This window comes from Trichomycterus rosablanca, chromosome 9 (assembly GCF_030014385.1).
Source record: "Trichomycterus rosablanca isolate fTriRos1 chromosome 9, fTriRos1.hap1, whole genome shotgun sequence".
Classification (NCBI taxonomy): Eukaryota; Metazoa; Chordata; class Actinopteri; order Siluriformes; family Trichomycteridae; genus Trichomycterus; species Trichomycterus rosablanca.
Genome location: NC_085996.1, coordinates 38905796 through 38921597, shown reverse-complemented (window position 1 = coordinate 38921597; position 15802 = coordinate 38905796). Strand labels below are relative to the sequence as shown.

Below are 15802 nucleotides of genomic sequence, written 5' to 3'. Positions count from 1 at the left end.
CTTTATGTTCTCCTAGGGGTAAGCACACCCGGGGAAATGGTGGGGAATGGTTTGCCCAGGTAGAGGGTGGGGCTAGGCCCTTAAGAGAGGAACTAAGGAGGGGGGGGGGGGGGAACTCACCTGGGGGGGCTGTTGAGAGCACAGTCCATGAGTTAGAGCTTGAGGAGTAAGTGTTATGACCTGGCGGTCTGCACTTTATTTGAGACCTATACTGATACAAGTTAGGTAACATGTTAACGGCGTTTCGTTTGTATTTTTGTACAGTCTTTTGTTTATGTTTTTCTCACTGTGTGGTATTAAAATTTCACCGTTTGAACTCTACCTGGCGACTTCAGCGTGGTACATCCACACTCCTATACACACTCAGCTAAATTACCCGGTGAATTTGTGTCTCCCTAAACGGGAGTTCGGCAAACATCGTCACAGTAATCCAGATGCTTGGTCCTTGGACCCTGGATGATCTGAAGAGATTCTGTATAGAGGAATGGTCTCAAATTCACTTCCATATACTCCAGTTTTATAAGATTACTGGCAAATTGAGGTCGTAAGGCGTATAATTCGATAATTATGGCATGTGGTTTTGGTAATTGTGAAGGGAGCTGTATGTTTATCTGTGTGTGCGTGTGTATATATTAATTCAGAGTAAATTATATCATTTATTTAACAAATGCATAAACAGTGCTTTAAATGACTTACCCAGGTCTCCTTGGCAAATATCTGTCCTGTTAGCTCCTCCAACAATGAACTGTGGGTTCTGACAAATTTCCTGTTATAGAAAATGCACATATTATGACTTTCATATGCATGTAGTGCATAAATTTATGCAAAATTAGCTGTTTTTATCATCATTTACATTTTCAGCATTTAGCAGACGCTTTTATCCAAAGCAACTTACACAATGAGCAATTGAGGGTTAAGGGCCTTGCTCAGGGACCCAACAGTGGCAACTTGGTGGTGGCGGGGCTTGAACCGGCAACCTTCTGCTTACTAGCCCAGTACCTTAACCACTGAGCTGTCACTGGCCCATCATAGCAGAATAACTTTTACTAATAAACTTAACAGCAAGCTGGCCAGAAGTGTTTTAATATAACAGCTAATAAAGGGCGATGAAGAGGCATAAGACTAGTGTAATAATAATGTAATAATAATTATAATAATAATTGTTTTGCATGCACTCATGATTCCTTGTTTGTGATTCTGATTGACCAGAGTTAGTGACTTCTTTCTGACCATATAAAAGGAGCATTTTGACTTGAACCCATTAAAAAGTACATGGAGCAGTGGTCTCTTGCCAAGGTCAAGAAGAAATCAGGAACAAACTGTCATCCAAAGCTGAAAGGAATATCTACAAATACCCAGTTGTGATATATTTAGACATACGTCCCCATTCAGGCAGATTCTGAACATCTCCAGCTGCTCCAGTTGCATTTTTGCCCTGATAAAACTGGTGGAACTGGTATTTTTTAAATGTTTAGCTCTTCTTACGACCATGTTCTGATTTGTGCAGCATCTCCACGTGTTGTCATACATCACTGCTGTTCATCTGTTCTTTCTCACAGTGAGCAAAGAGTAATTAAAGAATTAGAGAATTAGAGAATTAGACCTGTATCTGCACACAAACTCATGCACACACTGACACTTATTACTGTCATGTCAGACCTACATATAACTTTTTTTTTTATACTTCTTTGATATCTTTTATATTTATAATTATACTGTATGTATATATTGGTTATAATCTACACTACTGCTTCTAGTAGTCTAGTACATACAGTGTATCACAAAAGTGAGTACACCCCTCACAATTCTGCAGATATTTAAGTATATTTTTTCATGGGACAACACTGACAAAATGACACTTTGACACAATGAAAAGTAGTCTGTGTGCAGCTTATATAACAGTGTAAATTTATTCTTCCCTCAAAATAACTCAATATACAGCCATTAATGTCTAAACCACCGGCAACAAAAGTGAGTACACCCCTAAGAGACTACACACCTAAATGTCCAAATTGAGCACTGCTTGTCATTTTCCCTCCAAAATGTCATGTGACTTGTTAGTGTTACTAGGTCTCAGGTGTGCATAGGGAGCAGGTGTGTTCAATTTAGTAGTACAGCTCTCACACTCTCTCATACTGGTCACTGAAAGTTCCAACATGGCACCTCATGGCAAAGAACTCTCTGAGGATCTTAAAAGACGAATTGTTGCGCTACATGAAGATGGCCAAGGCTACAAGAAGATTGCCAACACCCTGAAACTGAGCTGCAGCACAGTGGCCAAGATCATCCAGCGTTTTAAAAGAGCAGGGTCCACTCAGAACAGACCTCGCGTTGGTCGTCCAAAGAAGCTGAGTGCACGTGCTCAGCGTCACATCCAACTGCTGTCTTTGAAAGATAGGCGCAGGAGTGCTGTCAGCATTGCTGCAGAGATTGAAAAGGTGGGGGGTCAGCCTGTCAGTGCTCAGACCATACGCCGCACACTACATCAAATTGGTCTGCATGGCTGTCACCCCAGAAGGAAGCCTCTTCTGAAGTCTCTACACAAGAAAGCCCGCAAACAGTTTGCTGAAGACATGTCAACAAAGGACATGGATTACTGGAACCATGTCCTATGGTCTGATGAGACCAAGATTAATTTGTTTGGTCCAGATGGTCTCAAGCATGTGTGGCGGAAATCAGGTGAGGAGTACAAAGATAAGTGTGTCATGCCTACAGTCAAGCATGGTGGTTGGAATGCCATGGTCTGGAGCTGCATGAGTGCAGCAGGTGTTGGGGAGTTACATTTCATTGAGGGACACATGAACTCCAATATGTACTGTGAAATACTGAAGCAGAGCATGATCCCCTCCCTCCGGAAACTGGGTCGCAGGGCAGTATTCCAGCATGATAATGACCCCAAACACACCTCTAAGACGACCACTGCTTTATTGAAGAGGCTGAGGGTAAAGGTGTTGGACTGGCCAAGCATGTCTCCAGACCTAAACCCAATAGAACATCTTTGGGGCATCCTTAAGCGGAAGGTGGAGGAGCGCAAAGTCTCGAATATCCGCCAGCTCCGTGATGTCGTCATGGAGGAGTGGAAAAGCATTCCAGTGGCAACCTGTGAAGCTCTGGTAAACTCCATGCCCAGGAGAGTTAAGGCAGTTCTGGGAAATAATGGTGGCCACACAAAATATTGACACTTCAGGAACTTTCACTAAGGGGTGTACTCACTTTTGTTGCCGGTGGTTTAGACATTAATGGCTGTATATTGAGTTATTTTGAGGGAAGAATAAATTTACACTGTTATATAAGCTGCACACAGACTACTTTTCATTGTGTCAAAGTGTCATTTTGTCAGTGTTGTCCCATGAAAAGATATACTTAAATATCTGCAGAAATGTGAGGGGTCTACTCACTTTTGTGATACACTGTATATTCATATATTCATTGTATATATTGTTTACAATATATGTATATACATGTGTATATATATATACTGTATATATACGTATATATATATACAGTGTATCACAAAAGTGAGTACACCCCTCACATTTCTGCAAATATTTTTTTATATCTTTTCATGGGACAACACTATAGAACTAAAACTTGGATATAACTTAGAGTAGTCAGTGTACAACTTGTATAGCAGTGTAGATTTACTGTCTTCTGAAAATAACTCAACACACAGCCATTAATGTCTAAATAGCTGCAACATAAGTGAGTACACCCCACAGTGAACATGTCCACATTGTGCCCAAAGTGTCAATATTTTGTGTGACCACCATTATTATCCAGCACTGCCTTAACCCTCCTGGGCATGGAATTCACCAGAGCTGCACAGGTTGCTACTGGAATCCTCTTCCACTCCTCCATGATGACATCACGGAGCTGGTGGATGTTAGACACCTTGAACTCCTCCACCTTCCACTTGAGGATGCGCCACAGGTGCTCAATTGGGTTTAGTCCATCACCTTTACCTTCAGCTTCCTCAGCAAGGCAGTTGTCATCTTGGAGGTTGTGTTTGGGGTCGTTATCCTGTTGGAAAACTGCCATGCGGCCCAGTTTTCGAAGGGAGGGGATCATGCTCTGTTTCAGAATTCATGTTTCCCTCAATGAACTGCAGCTCCCCAGTGCCAGCAACACTCATGCAGCCCAAGACCATGATGCTACCACCACCATGCTTGACTGTAGGCAAGATACAGTTGTCTTGGTACTTCTCACCAGGGCGCCGCCACACATGCTGGACACCATCTGAGCCAAACAATTTTATCTTGGTCTCGTCAGACCACAGGGCATTCCAGTAATCCATGTTCTTGGACTGCTTGTCTTCAGCAAACTGTTTGCGGGCTTTCTTGTGCGTCAGCTTCCTTCTGGGATGACGACCATGCAGACCGAGTTGATGCAGTGTGCGGCGTATGGTCTGAGCACTGACAGGCTGACCTCCCACGTCTTCAACCTCTGCAGCAATGCTGGCAGCACTCGTGTGTCTATTTTTTAAAGCCAACCTCTGGATATGATGCCGAACACGTGGACTCAACTTCTTTGGTCGACCCTGGCGAAGCCTGTTCCGAGTGGAACCTGTCCTGGAAAACCGCTGTATGACCTTGGCCACTATGCTGTAGCTCAGTTTCAGGGTGTTAGCAATCTTCTTATAGCCCAGGCCATCTTTGTGGAGAGCAACAATTATATTTCTCACATCCTCAGAGAGTTCTTTGCCATGAGGTGCCATGTTGAATATCCAGTGGCCAGTATGAGAGAATTGTACCCAAAACACCAAATTTAACAGCCCTGCTCCCCATTTACACCTGGGACCTTGACACATGACACCAGGGAGGGACAACGACACATTTGGGCACAATGTGGACATGTTCACTGTGGGGTGTACTCACTTATGTTGCCAGCTATTTAGACATTAATGGCTGTGTGTTGAGTTATTTTCAGAAGACAGTAAATCTACACTGCTATACAAGCTGTACACTGACTACTCTAAGTTATATCCAAGTTTCATGTCTATAGTGTTGTCCCATGAAAAGATATAATGAAATATTTGCAGAAATGTGAGGGGTGTACTATATATAGTATATATATATATATATACAGTATATATACAATAACAAAAGAAAGAAGAACTAAAACAAATGTACAATATGCAAATAAATGCAAAAGATGTGCATGTGTGTCTGACACTGCATGGCTTAAAATACAACAGAATAATAATAGCAGCAGTAGTATATATTTATATATATATATATATATATATATATATATATATATATATATATATATATATATATACAGTGTATCACAAAAGTGAGTACACCGCTCACATTTCTGCAAATATTTCATTATATCTTTTCATGGGACAACACTATAGACATGAAACTTGGATATAACTTAGAGTAGTCAGTGTACAGCTTGTGTAGCAGTGTAGATTTACTGTCTTCTGAAAATAACTCAACACACAGCCATTAATGTCTAAATAGCTGGCAACATAAGTGAGTACACCCCACAGTGAACATGTCCAAATTGTGCCCAAATGTGTCGTTGTCCCTCCCTGGTGTCATGTGTCAAGGTCCCAGGTGTAAATGGGGAGCAGGGCTGTTAAATTTGGTGTTTTGGGTACAATTCTCTCATACTGGCCACTGGATATTCAACATGGCACCTCATGGCAAAGAACTCTCTGAGGATGTGAGAAATAGAATTGTTGCTCTCCACAAAGATGGCCTTGGCTATAAGAAGATTGCTAACACCCTGAAACTGAGCTACAGCATGGTGGCCAAGGTCATACAGCGGTTTTCCAGGACAGGTTCCACTCGGAACAGGCTTCGCCAGGGTCAACCAAAGAAGTTGAGTCCACGTGTTCGGCGTCATATCCAGAGGTTGGCTTTAAAAAATAGACATATGAGTGCTGCCAGCATTGCTGCAGAGGTTGAAGACGTGGGAGGTCAGCCTGTCAGTGCTCAGACCATACGCCGCACACTGCATCAACTCGGTCTGCATGGTCGTCATCCCAGAAGGAAGCTGACGCACAAGAAAGCCCGCAAACAGTTTGCTGAAGACAAGCAGTCCAAGAACATGGATTACTGAAATGCCCTGTGGTCTGACGAGACCAAGATAAACTTGTTTGGCTCAGATGGTGTCCAGCATGTGTGGCGGCGCCCTGGTGAGAAGTACCAAGACAACTGTATCTTGCCTACAGTCAAGCATGGTGGTGGTAGCATCATGGTCTTGGGCTGCATGAGTGTTGCTGGCACTGGGGAGCTGCAGTTCATTGAGGGAAACATGAATTCCAACATGTACTGTGACATTCTGAAACAGAGCATGATCCCCTCCCTTCGAAAACTGGGCCTCATGGCAGTTTTCCAACAGGATAACGACCCCAAACACAACCTCCAAGATGACAACTGCTTTGCTGAGGAAGCTGAAGGTAAATGTGATGGACTAAACCCAATTGAGCACCTGTGGCGCATCCTCAAGAGGAAGGTGAAGGAGTTCAAGGTGTCTAACATCCACCAGCTCCGTGATGTCATCATGGAGGAGTGGAAGAGGATTCCAGTAGCAACCTGTGCAGCTCTGGTGAATTCCATGCCCAGGAGGGTTAAGGCAGTGCTGGATAATAATGGTGGTCACACAAAATATTGACACTTTGGGCACAATTTGGACATGTTCACTGTGGGGTGTACTCACTTATGTTGCAGCTATTTAGACATTAATGGCTGTGTGTTGAGTTATTTTCAGAAGACAGTAAATCTACACTGCTATACAAGTTGTACACTGACTACTCTAAGTTATATCCAAGTTTTATTTCTATAGTTTTGTCCCATGAAAAGATATAATAAAATATTTGCAGAAATGTGAGGGGTGTACTCACTTTTGTGATACACTGTATATATATAAATATATACTACTGCTGCTATTATTATTCTGTTGTATTTTAAGCCAGTGTCAGACACACATGCACATCTTTTGCATTTATTTGCATATTGTACATTTGTTTTAGTTCTTCTTTCTTTTGTTATTGTTCATCTATCTGTCTGTCTGTCTGTCTGTTTGTCTGTCTGTCTGTATGTCACCTTATATTTTTATTATAGTGAAACAGTAGGTCATGGCTAAACACTTCTGTGTTCCTTTTTGCTTGGTGTACTTTAAAACAAAATTAAAAATGGAAACTTCTGTTAGATTTTACTCATTAAAACTTTAGGGGTGCCAGGAATTGTGGCGCATATAACGTTGCAATCTGAAATATTCAACTTCCAAGAAAATAACCTTTTATAAAAAAAACTTTTCACACAGCTAGATTTTGCTTTAAATGAAGTCGAATAGTCAATCAGTTGAATAGTATAACATGATAATAACAGGATCACAATTTACTAGCTGATCTTAAACCTACTGCTAGTCTAAAGTTGGGTTACAACATGATTAAACCATCGGGACTCAATAATGACCCTTAATTTGCTTCAGCTGTGATGTGTTATATAAACACCATCCAGAGATTCAAGGTTTGCTGCAACCATGGTGAAAACTAAGGAGCTGCTCACAAAAACTAAGAGAGGAAATAAGATTTTCTAAACCTTGTACATAGGAACACCATTTGGAGTACTGTCTGACTTCATGGTGAATATATATTAAATTATTTATATATACATATTTATAGTTGTCTGCGGCTGTCCTCAACCAGCACAGAGGCGGTGAAAGCAGCAATGGAATTGCAAAAGGGAAGACTAGTGAGTCAGAACATTACGACCACCCCCAAAAATATGCATGGTAATGTTTGTTTATTAAAAATTGTGCATGTCATGGTCAGGGATATTTTTAATGTCTGGTTGATGGTAGTTACTCATAGTTTAAGATTTGAATGTTGCAAATTTGGGCAGCATAAAGACCTGAATGGATTTGATAAAGACTAAATGTTTATTGTCAGATGAAATATCTTTGAAACAGTAATGGTTTCAGAGATACAGGAGCAAATCTTTTAGAGTATCCACCTACAGTCTAGACAGGGATAAGTAACAAACTACTGACAGGTTATTGGGTGACTAAGACTTATCGATGCCAGAGAACATGAAGGGTGTGGTGTCTGGTATGGACCAACAGAGAAGCTACTGTGGCTCAGATTGCAGATAATACTGGTGATGAGGTGTCCTGTTGTGTATAGGGCTGTAAAGTTGTCAACTCCTTTCCACCGTCGAAAGCTTCAACGATGAACAAGCAGGAACTGGACATCAGAGCAATGGGAGAAAGCTGACTGGTCATTCTCCCGGATCACGTGTATGGCCAGGCACTAATGCATCATTTATTTGTGATGTGATGCCACCATGATGATCTCACAAATCTAAGGACCTGCTGGTAATATCCTGGTAACAGACACCATGAGTCTCTTTCAGATGTCTCATGGTGTTTATGTCTCTTAGGCAAATAGTTCTAATGTTTTGGCTCATCTGTATTTATAAACACAGGATGTTTACAAGAGTTCCTACCACCACTGAGATCTCGGTTGGAATCTCAGCAGTGCTATCGGTCAGGCATCACATATATAACTGGCTATGTCTAAGTCTTGTTATGGGTATTCCTGCCTTGTCCATTGCTTCCTGGAAGAACCAGACCTGGCACAACCCTGACCAAGATAAAAGAACGTATATAATGGATCCATTCCTGGGTTCAGTGATTGTGTAGTATGGTTATCTTTACACCTTACCCCCTCACCAGGTCTCTTAACCTTAATGACGTGTTCAATAACACACATTTAAGTATCATGTTAGTTGGGCAGTTGTAGCCTTGCAGTTAAGGTACTGGACTAGAAAGCATAAAGTTGCTGGTTCAAACCCCATCACTCTCAGGTTGCCACTGTTGGACCCTTGAGCAAGGCCCTTAACCCTTGATTGCTTGGATTGTATACTGTAAGTCACTTTGGATAAAGGTGTCTCCTAAATGCAGTAAATGTAAATGTTAATAGGTGAGCAGCTATGCCAGCATATAATATAACTTTATCTTCAACATTAACAGCTATTTTAAGTAATAATTACCGTGTAACATAATCCCATCAGAGATGTTTAAAAATGCGTCCTGCTTTAGTTAGCACAACATTTGTTGATTTTAGAAATAATCTCACACAAACCAGATTAGGTGCAGTAAACACGGTGCGCCGTAAATAAGGACCGAGGCTGATCACCCTGTTTAGCACATGTGAGAGCTCACTTTTCTCCGGGAGGCTTTGCCATTCCCAGCGGTGCCCGCATAGCCGAGACTGACGTGAAGAGTCAGCTGTCCGAGCCCCACACAGATCCAATACCACGATAAACCAACAAATACGCTCCAGGATCGCTCTCGCATTCAGCAACGGCACGCAGCAGATGGCTTCTCTGATTTCAATCCACGGCGTGGCTCAGAGGAAGTGAACGTACATACGCATGTGGTGATTACACAGCAGCGGGTAATCGGTGGCGCTTGAGCTCCTACTTTGTACTGGTATTTAATGGCAACACATGCTCGGGTTACGCTGACAGTTGCATAAATGATTTGCAAGTGCATTATAATGTTGAAGAAATGGAATATTAAAATTAGGGCTGTCAAACGATTAAAATTTTTAATCGCGATTAATCTCAGAATTTCATATAGTTAATCGCGATTAATCGCATTAAAAAAAATCTGTGTAAATGTTATAGAAAACAAGGATTTTTAAGTGAAATGTTACAATTAAAATGGTGAACACATTTTATGCTAAATGTACTGATGTTAAAAACTGCTGGGACAAGAGAAAACTGTAAGGGAGTTTTATTCACTCACATACTAGGCAGTAAATGTCAGATTGTAGGTTAGAATTTCTCCATCAGCAAACATTGTAGATCAGCGGTGCTTTAGGTGGGATAAGGCGTAGTTATTGTATCAGACTTGTCTGTGGTTGTATCGTGACGATGGTTTGATGGACGTTTCTACACGAAGTGAGTGTGTTTTGACCCTTTGGGGCTTCCATAGTTCATGAACTAACGTGCTCGACTCAGCTTTCCGGTATTCGGTACAGAAGAAGAAGTTAATTAAGTGTAATAAAGTGTTCTGCTCCGACAACTTGTGAATATAGCGTGTATTTATTTCTTTATTATGCAAGTACATCACTACGACGATCGGTTACATTATGTTAACAAACCGCAAATGAAAAACGGTGGCAAGTCCGACATTAAAACGTTTGTTCTACCAGTCAAGTCTCAACATGAACTAGAATTTGCGTTAATGGCACTAATTTTTTTAATCGCGTTAAATTGAGGTCGCGTTAATGCGTTATTATCGCGTTAACTTCGACAGCCCTAATTAAAATACTAGAATATGTAATATATGCAAATAAACAAGCAGTACCTGTGCATAAACATGTTATAAAGTTACTTAAGGTTAAGGTTGCCACCAACTATGATGTGATAAAAGCCAGTTCATTCATAAAGTGGCATGAATTGGGTGCACTGAGCAGGATTTGATGATTAATGACCACTTAAAAAATACATTGATTTAATTTCTTTCTTCATTTCAGTTTTATTAACTGATTTATACTGGTCAGGATCACGGCGGCTCCAGTTTTGTATAATGGGAAACAATGTGTGGTGCGAGTCAGGAAATTGACTGGGTGCCAATGTATCGCAGGGTATAGCCCCATCAGACATAGCCAATCATGTCTGTGTAGATGCCTGTCTGGCTAGTGCCTGAATTCCGGGTGTTATAATCCTTACAAATACAGAAGTGCATGATGTTACAGGAACCTAGCCATTGGTGGGACATACTGTATATCGGTGCATTCTTAGTGCAGGTCTCAAGCCCGGATAAATAGGTGGGTTGCATGCGCCCAGGTGGCACAGCGGTATATTCTGCAAGCACACCAGCGCCGAGATTCTGAACTCCTCAGTTTGAAACTCAGCTTTGCCACCGGTCGGCTGGGCACCATCTAGCAGGCATAATTGGCAGTGCCTGCAGGGTGGGATGACCGGACTATGTGAATGGGGTCTTCAAACGCTGTGTAAGGACCCTGTTTAGCAGATAGAGAGGTGCCTGTGCAGAATGCATGGGTAAAAAGGGTTCCGCTAAGGGCTGCACGCAAGTCGGAGGAGGTGTGAGCAGCAATATACCCACCTGGACTGCAATCAGTGATCCACCAGCAGCGGAAGACAAATTGACCACGATAAATTGGGAGAAAATGCATAAAATATAATATTTTTAAAAAATAACGTATTTTAACGTATACCCTATATTGAATGCCAATCTTTCACATGGCAAAGACCCTCAGGCATAGCCACTCATGTCTGTGTAGATGCCTGGCTGGCTGATAGCACTGCTAGGCTAGTGTAATAGACTGCTGCCCCACCCAAGCAATAGTAATCCTGTTAGTTCATGTGGCATAATAGTAAGAGTCACGCTGCTGGTAAAAACAGTGTCTGAGTTCCGGGGGTTTTAATCCTCACAGATACAGAAGGTGCATGATGTTATGGGAACCTAGCCATTGGTGGAACATGTACCAGTGCACCCTTAGTACAGATCCCAAGCACGGATAAACAGGAGGGTGCAGAATTCTCCCACAAACTGTTCAAAGGGATCATTTTGTTTAAGAACACAGATATTTGGTATACGGTAGTTCTGGAGAAGCAAGATTTAGATGTAAAACACGTCTTGGATGATATACTACAATAAAAAATAGAGAAAAAAAACTGCAGAACTGGGTAACTTACCTTAGGACGCTTCCACACTAGACTGAGGGGAAACTCCTCATTAAAATAGAGAGAGGAATCATCAGCAGGGAACAAAGGGTCCTTAAACAGCACTTTCTTCTTCACATATTTGTCCCTAAGCTCCAGGAAGTCCTTTAGTCGCTTGGCATCTTTGACAGCTTCATTACGGCTCAGGATGGCAGAGTAAAGGTTGCCAGGGCCCGTAAACAGACCGGCTGTAGCGCTTGTCGCAGGAGCCGCCTCGGTTAGTTGGACTCTAGTTTCTACCTCTTTTTCCACACTCTGGTGTTTTTTGTCCTTGTCCATGGCTGGTGCTGGCGAGTTGTTCACGTATATTATAAATCTTTAAAATTATACAGTTAAGAGTCACTGAGTGACGGAGTGAACCTACTCAGATCTTCTGCTCATACTTCCAGACTCTGAGTAGCTTTATATTTCTAGGGTCACACCCCCGGCCATCTCCATTCTGCCACACAACACACCATCATACCCAAGGCTTTACGTCCACACCTCCTGCCACACATTCACACACATGGCTATCCTTGTAGCCTGCTCTATAAATAGATCTCTACTAGCGGGAGAGAATCCACCTCTCCCCCTCTTTTGACCGCTAAAATTGAACCGTGTCAAAAATTTTATTAGCATTTTGACAGTTTGGCTGGTGTTCAAATAAATCATACAAATACTGAAATGTGATACAAGTTGAGCAAGAACTGCTTCTAGAAGATTTCAATGTAGCTGGAAAAGACTCGCCTTCAAGGGAAGATTTTCTAATATTAAAGCAAAGTTGATTTACAAAGCGATTACACTGATCAGCCATAACATTAAAACCACCTCCTTGTTTCTACACTCACTGTCTATTTTATCAGCTCCACTTACCATATAGATGCACTTTGTAGTTCTACAATTACTGACTGTAGTCCATCTGTTTCTCTACATGCTTTTTTCACCTGCACCACAGAGCAGGTATTATTTAGGTGGTGGATCATTCTCAGCACTGCAGTGACACTGACATGATGGTGGTGTGTTAGTGTGTGTTGTGCTGGTATGAGTGGATCAGACACAGCAGCGCTGCTGGAGTTTTTAAATACTGTGTCCACTCACTGTCCACTCTATTAGATATTCCTACCCAGTTGGTCCACCTTGTAGATGTAAAGTCAGAGACGATTGGAGTTTGGATGTTCTCCCCGTGTCTGCGTGGGTTTCCTCCGGGAGCTCCGGTTTCCTCCCACAGTCCAAAAACATGCAGTCAGGTTCATTGGAGACACTGAATTGCCCTATAGATGAATGGGTGTTACTGTGTGCCTTGTGCCCATTGAAAAGCTGAGATAGGCTCCAGCAAAAAAATATTAAAATGGGTTTATTTGTAGATTCTACCTTTTTTGGTTTATATTTGTATTTTGCTATCCAGCATTTTGTTTTGTTTGGTTATTTTAAGTTTTAAGTTTATGTTTGTTATAATTATTCTTATAAACAATATCCTTTATTTTATTCAAATCTTTGTGGATATTACAAGCAAAATAAAGAATAATATTCTTTACACAATTAAAAACAATTAAATATATTTACTAATGTAATAGCTGAGCCTTTGTCCATTTTTATAAAGAAATAAAATATCCAACTTTAACAGTATCACATGAACAGATGCTTGGTAAGCAGGATTTTGCTCCTGGAACCTTATTCATTCTGTTTGGTACTTTGAATAATATACAATAAGGGAGATTTTAAACTTTTCAGAAAGCTATTGGTAAATTAAAATACATTATGAAATTATGATTATAATTAGCAAATAAAGTTTTGTGTCCCACCTTCCCTATTTTTGCTGGCATGCTCTAATGGAAAAAAAACAAGGTTTAAATAAACAATTATTATTATTACTATTATCATTATTATTGTTGATGTTGTTATTGTTAGTAGTAGTGTTGTTGTTGATGATTGTTTTTTGATGGTATTGTTTTTGTTATTGTTATAATATTATGATATTATTGTTGATATTTTAATGTTATTATTGTTGTTATTATCATTAATATTGTTCTTTCTCATTATTAAATACACACGAAACTCTTTAGAAAATCGTGTAGCTACATCAGATCGCTCTGTGAAATACTTAGATTAAATCTCTAAAAATTAATGCAACTAGATCCACGCAATGTTTATTTCCTACCCGTTTCCAAACAAATCCCGCCCTCTTACTTGTGATTGGCTAATGTAAGATCGGTCTTTATCATTCTTTACATTATGATTGAAGAATAATTTAATTTACAATCGCTTAACCAATCACAGTGGAAGGGGGGCGGGCTTATCTGAACACGGGTGGGAAAACTTACTCGAGCTGCTTCGGCTATTCCAGTCAAGGCAACAGACATTCTAAATATCAAATATGGATATTGATGAAGTTGATTCAAAGAATCAAGTCCACTTACTAATGTTTTATATGTACTTTAAAAACCTTTAAACAGTACAATGTTAATTCTCTGTATAATACACAAATATAATTGATTGAATTGCTGCCTTTTGGACACATTAGCTTAACTTAGTTCAGTTGTTTTTCAATGCCATGATCTTCATCACTAGTTTATCTTCCACTGATGGTCAAGACAGTGAACTTATTTTATCATTTGTAAAAAAAAAATTAAAAAAATTAAATATTATCTAACATATGTTAACTAAAATAAGTGTAAAGAAAAATGCCATGCATGTATACTTAAATGTTCTGGTTTTATTATGTCAGAAACTTCACTTTTCACTCAAAACAGTCTGTAAAATGGGCTACAACCAGATTAAAAGTAAAAACTTTATAGCTTTTATTCATTTATTTATTAATTTACTGTTTTACCACTGTTTTACCACTGTTTTATCCTGTTCGGGCTCCTGGGGGGTACAACTAACCAGGCAAAAGGCAGGAAACACCCTGGAGATGTCGCCAGTCCATCTCAGGGCAAACACACACAGCTAGGGCAATTTTAGTATCTCCAATTAAGCTGACTGCATGTCTGGTCCGTGGGTGGAAACCCATGGAGAACATGCAAACTCCACACTGAAAGAACCTGGACCGCTCCACCTGGGAATCGAACTATGGACCTTCTTGCTGCAAGCCACTGTGATGCCTTTTATAGCTTTTAACTTACCCAAAATAAATAATAATAATTTTTTAAATGTAAAACAATTATTATGTGTGTAGGTAATTTTACACACTTTGATAACATTCATGACAGGACAGGTAATTGGGCAGAAACCGGAGCTCCAGGAGGAAACCCACGCAGACACGGGGAGAACATGCAAACTCCACACAGAAAGGGCCCGGACCGCCCCACCTGGGGATTGAACCCAGGACCTTCTTTCTGTGATGCGACAGTGAACACAAAGTTAAAGGTAAAGCAGAAAAGGTTGTCAGAATGTAAACTGTTAATGATGTTGCCCCCTTCCATATTCACAATTTCAGTACACTGTTGTGTGGTGGTGTGTTTGATAGACATTTAGCCTTGCATTGCTAGGCAGGTTACATAACGATTAATTCAATACACTAAGCTATAAAAACAAAAACTATGCTATAAAACATCTATTAATAAATGAAGCATATTACATGCATTGTTGTAGAAATAAAGATCAGAATCAGAATATCTTTATTGTCATTATACCAGGTATAACGAAAGTAAGGTGCAATACTCTCTAGTGTTATAAACAATAAATTTAAAGAAAAACTACAATTTACAAAAACACCAAAATTTGCATACACAAAATTTACAGAATTTACAATAATAACACAATAACAATAACACACAAAAATAGACTTTCTGTTCAGTAACAAGCTGGTGGAAAATTGCACATTACCCTTTGTAATTTAAATTGCACATTACCCTTTGTAATTTAAATTGCACATTACCCTTTGTAATTTAAATTGCACATTACCCTTTGATGTAGGGGCCGTTGTAGCCTACCGGTTAAGGTACTGGACAAGTAATCGAAAGGACACTGGTTTATGCCCCATCACTGCCAGGTTGCCACTGTTGGGCCCTTGAGCAAGGAACTTAACTCTCAATTGCTCAGGCAATATACCGTCACACCCTTGATTACTTGTATCGACTCTGGAGTCGATTCATAGTTCTGAATTCAGG

At 40.4% G+C, this 15802-nt stretch overlaps 1 protein-coding gene across 1 annotated transcript in view; it reads right to left on the bottom strand.

Annotated features, from left to right (window-relative positions):
* capn3b (calpain 3b) overlaps nucleotides 1-12095 on the bottom strand; it is a 37998-nt gene extending 25903 nt beyond the window's left edge. Inside the window, exons 1-2 of the mRNA XM_063002400.1 lie at nucleotides 11688-12095; nucleotides 697-766 (exon numbers count right to left, since the gene is read on the bottom strand). Of these exons, the coding sequence (XP_062858470.1) occupies nucleotides 697-766; nucleotides 11688-11993 (376 nt within the window). The 5' untranslated portion in view covers nucleotides 11994-12095. The remainder of the gene's footprint in view (nucleotides 1-696; nucleotides 767-11687) is intronic.
* Nucleotides 12096-15802: the final 3707 nt, after the last annotated feature.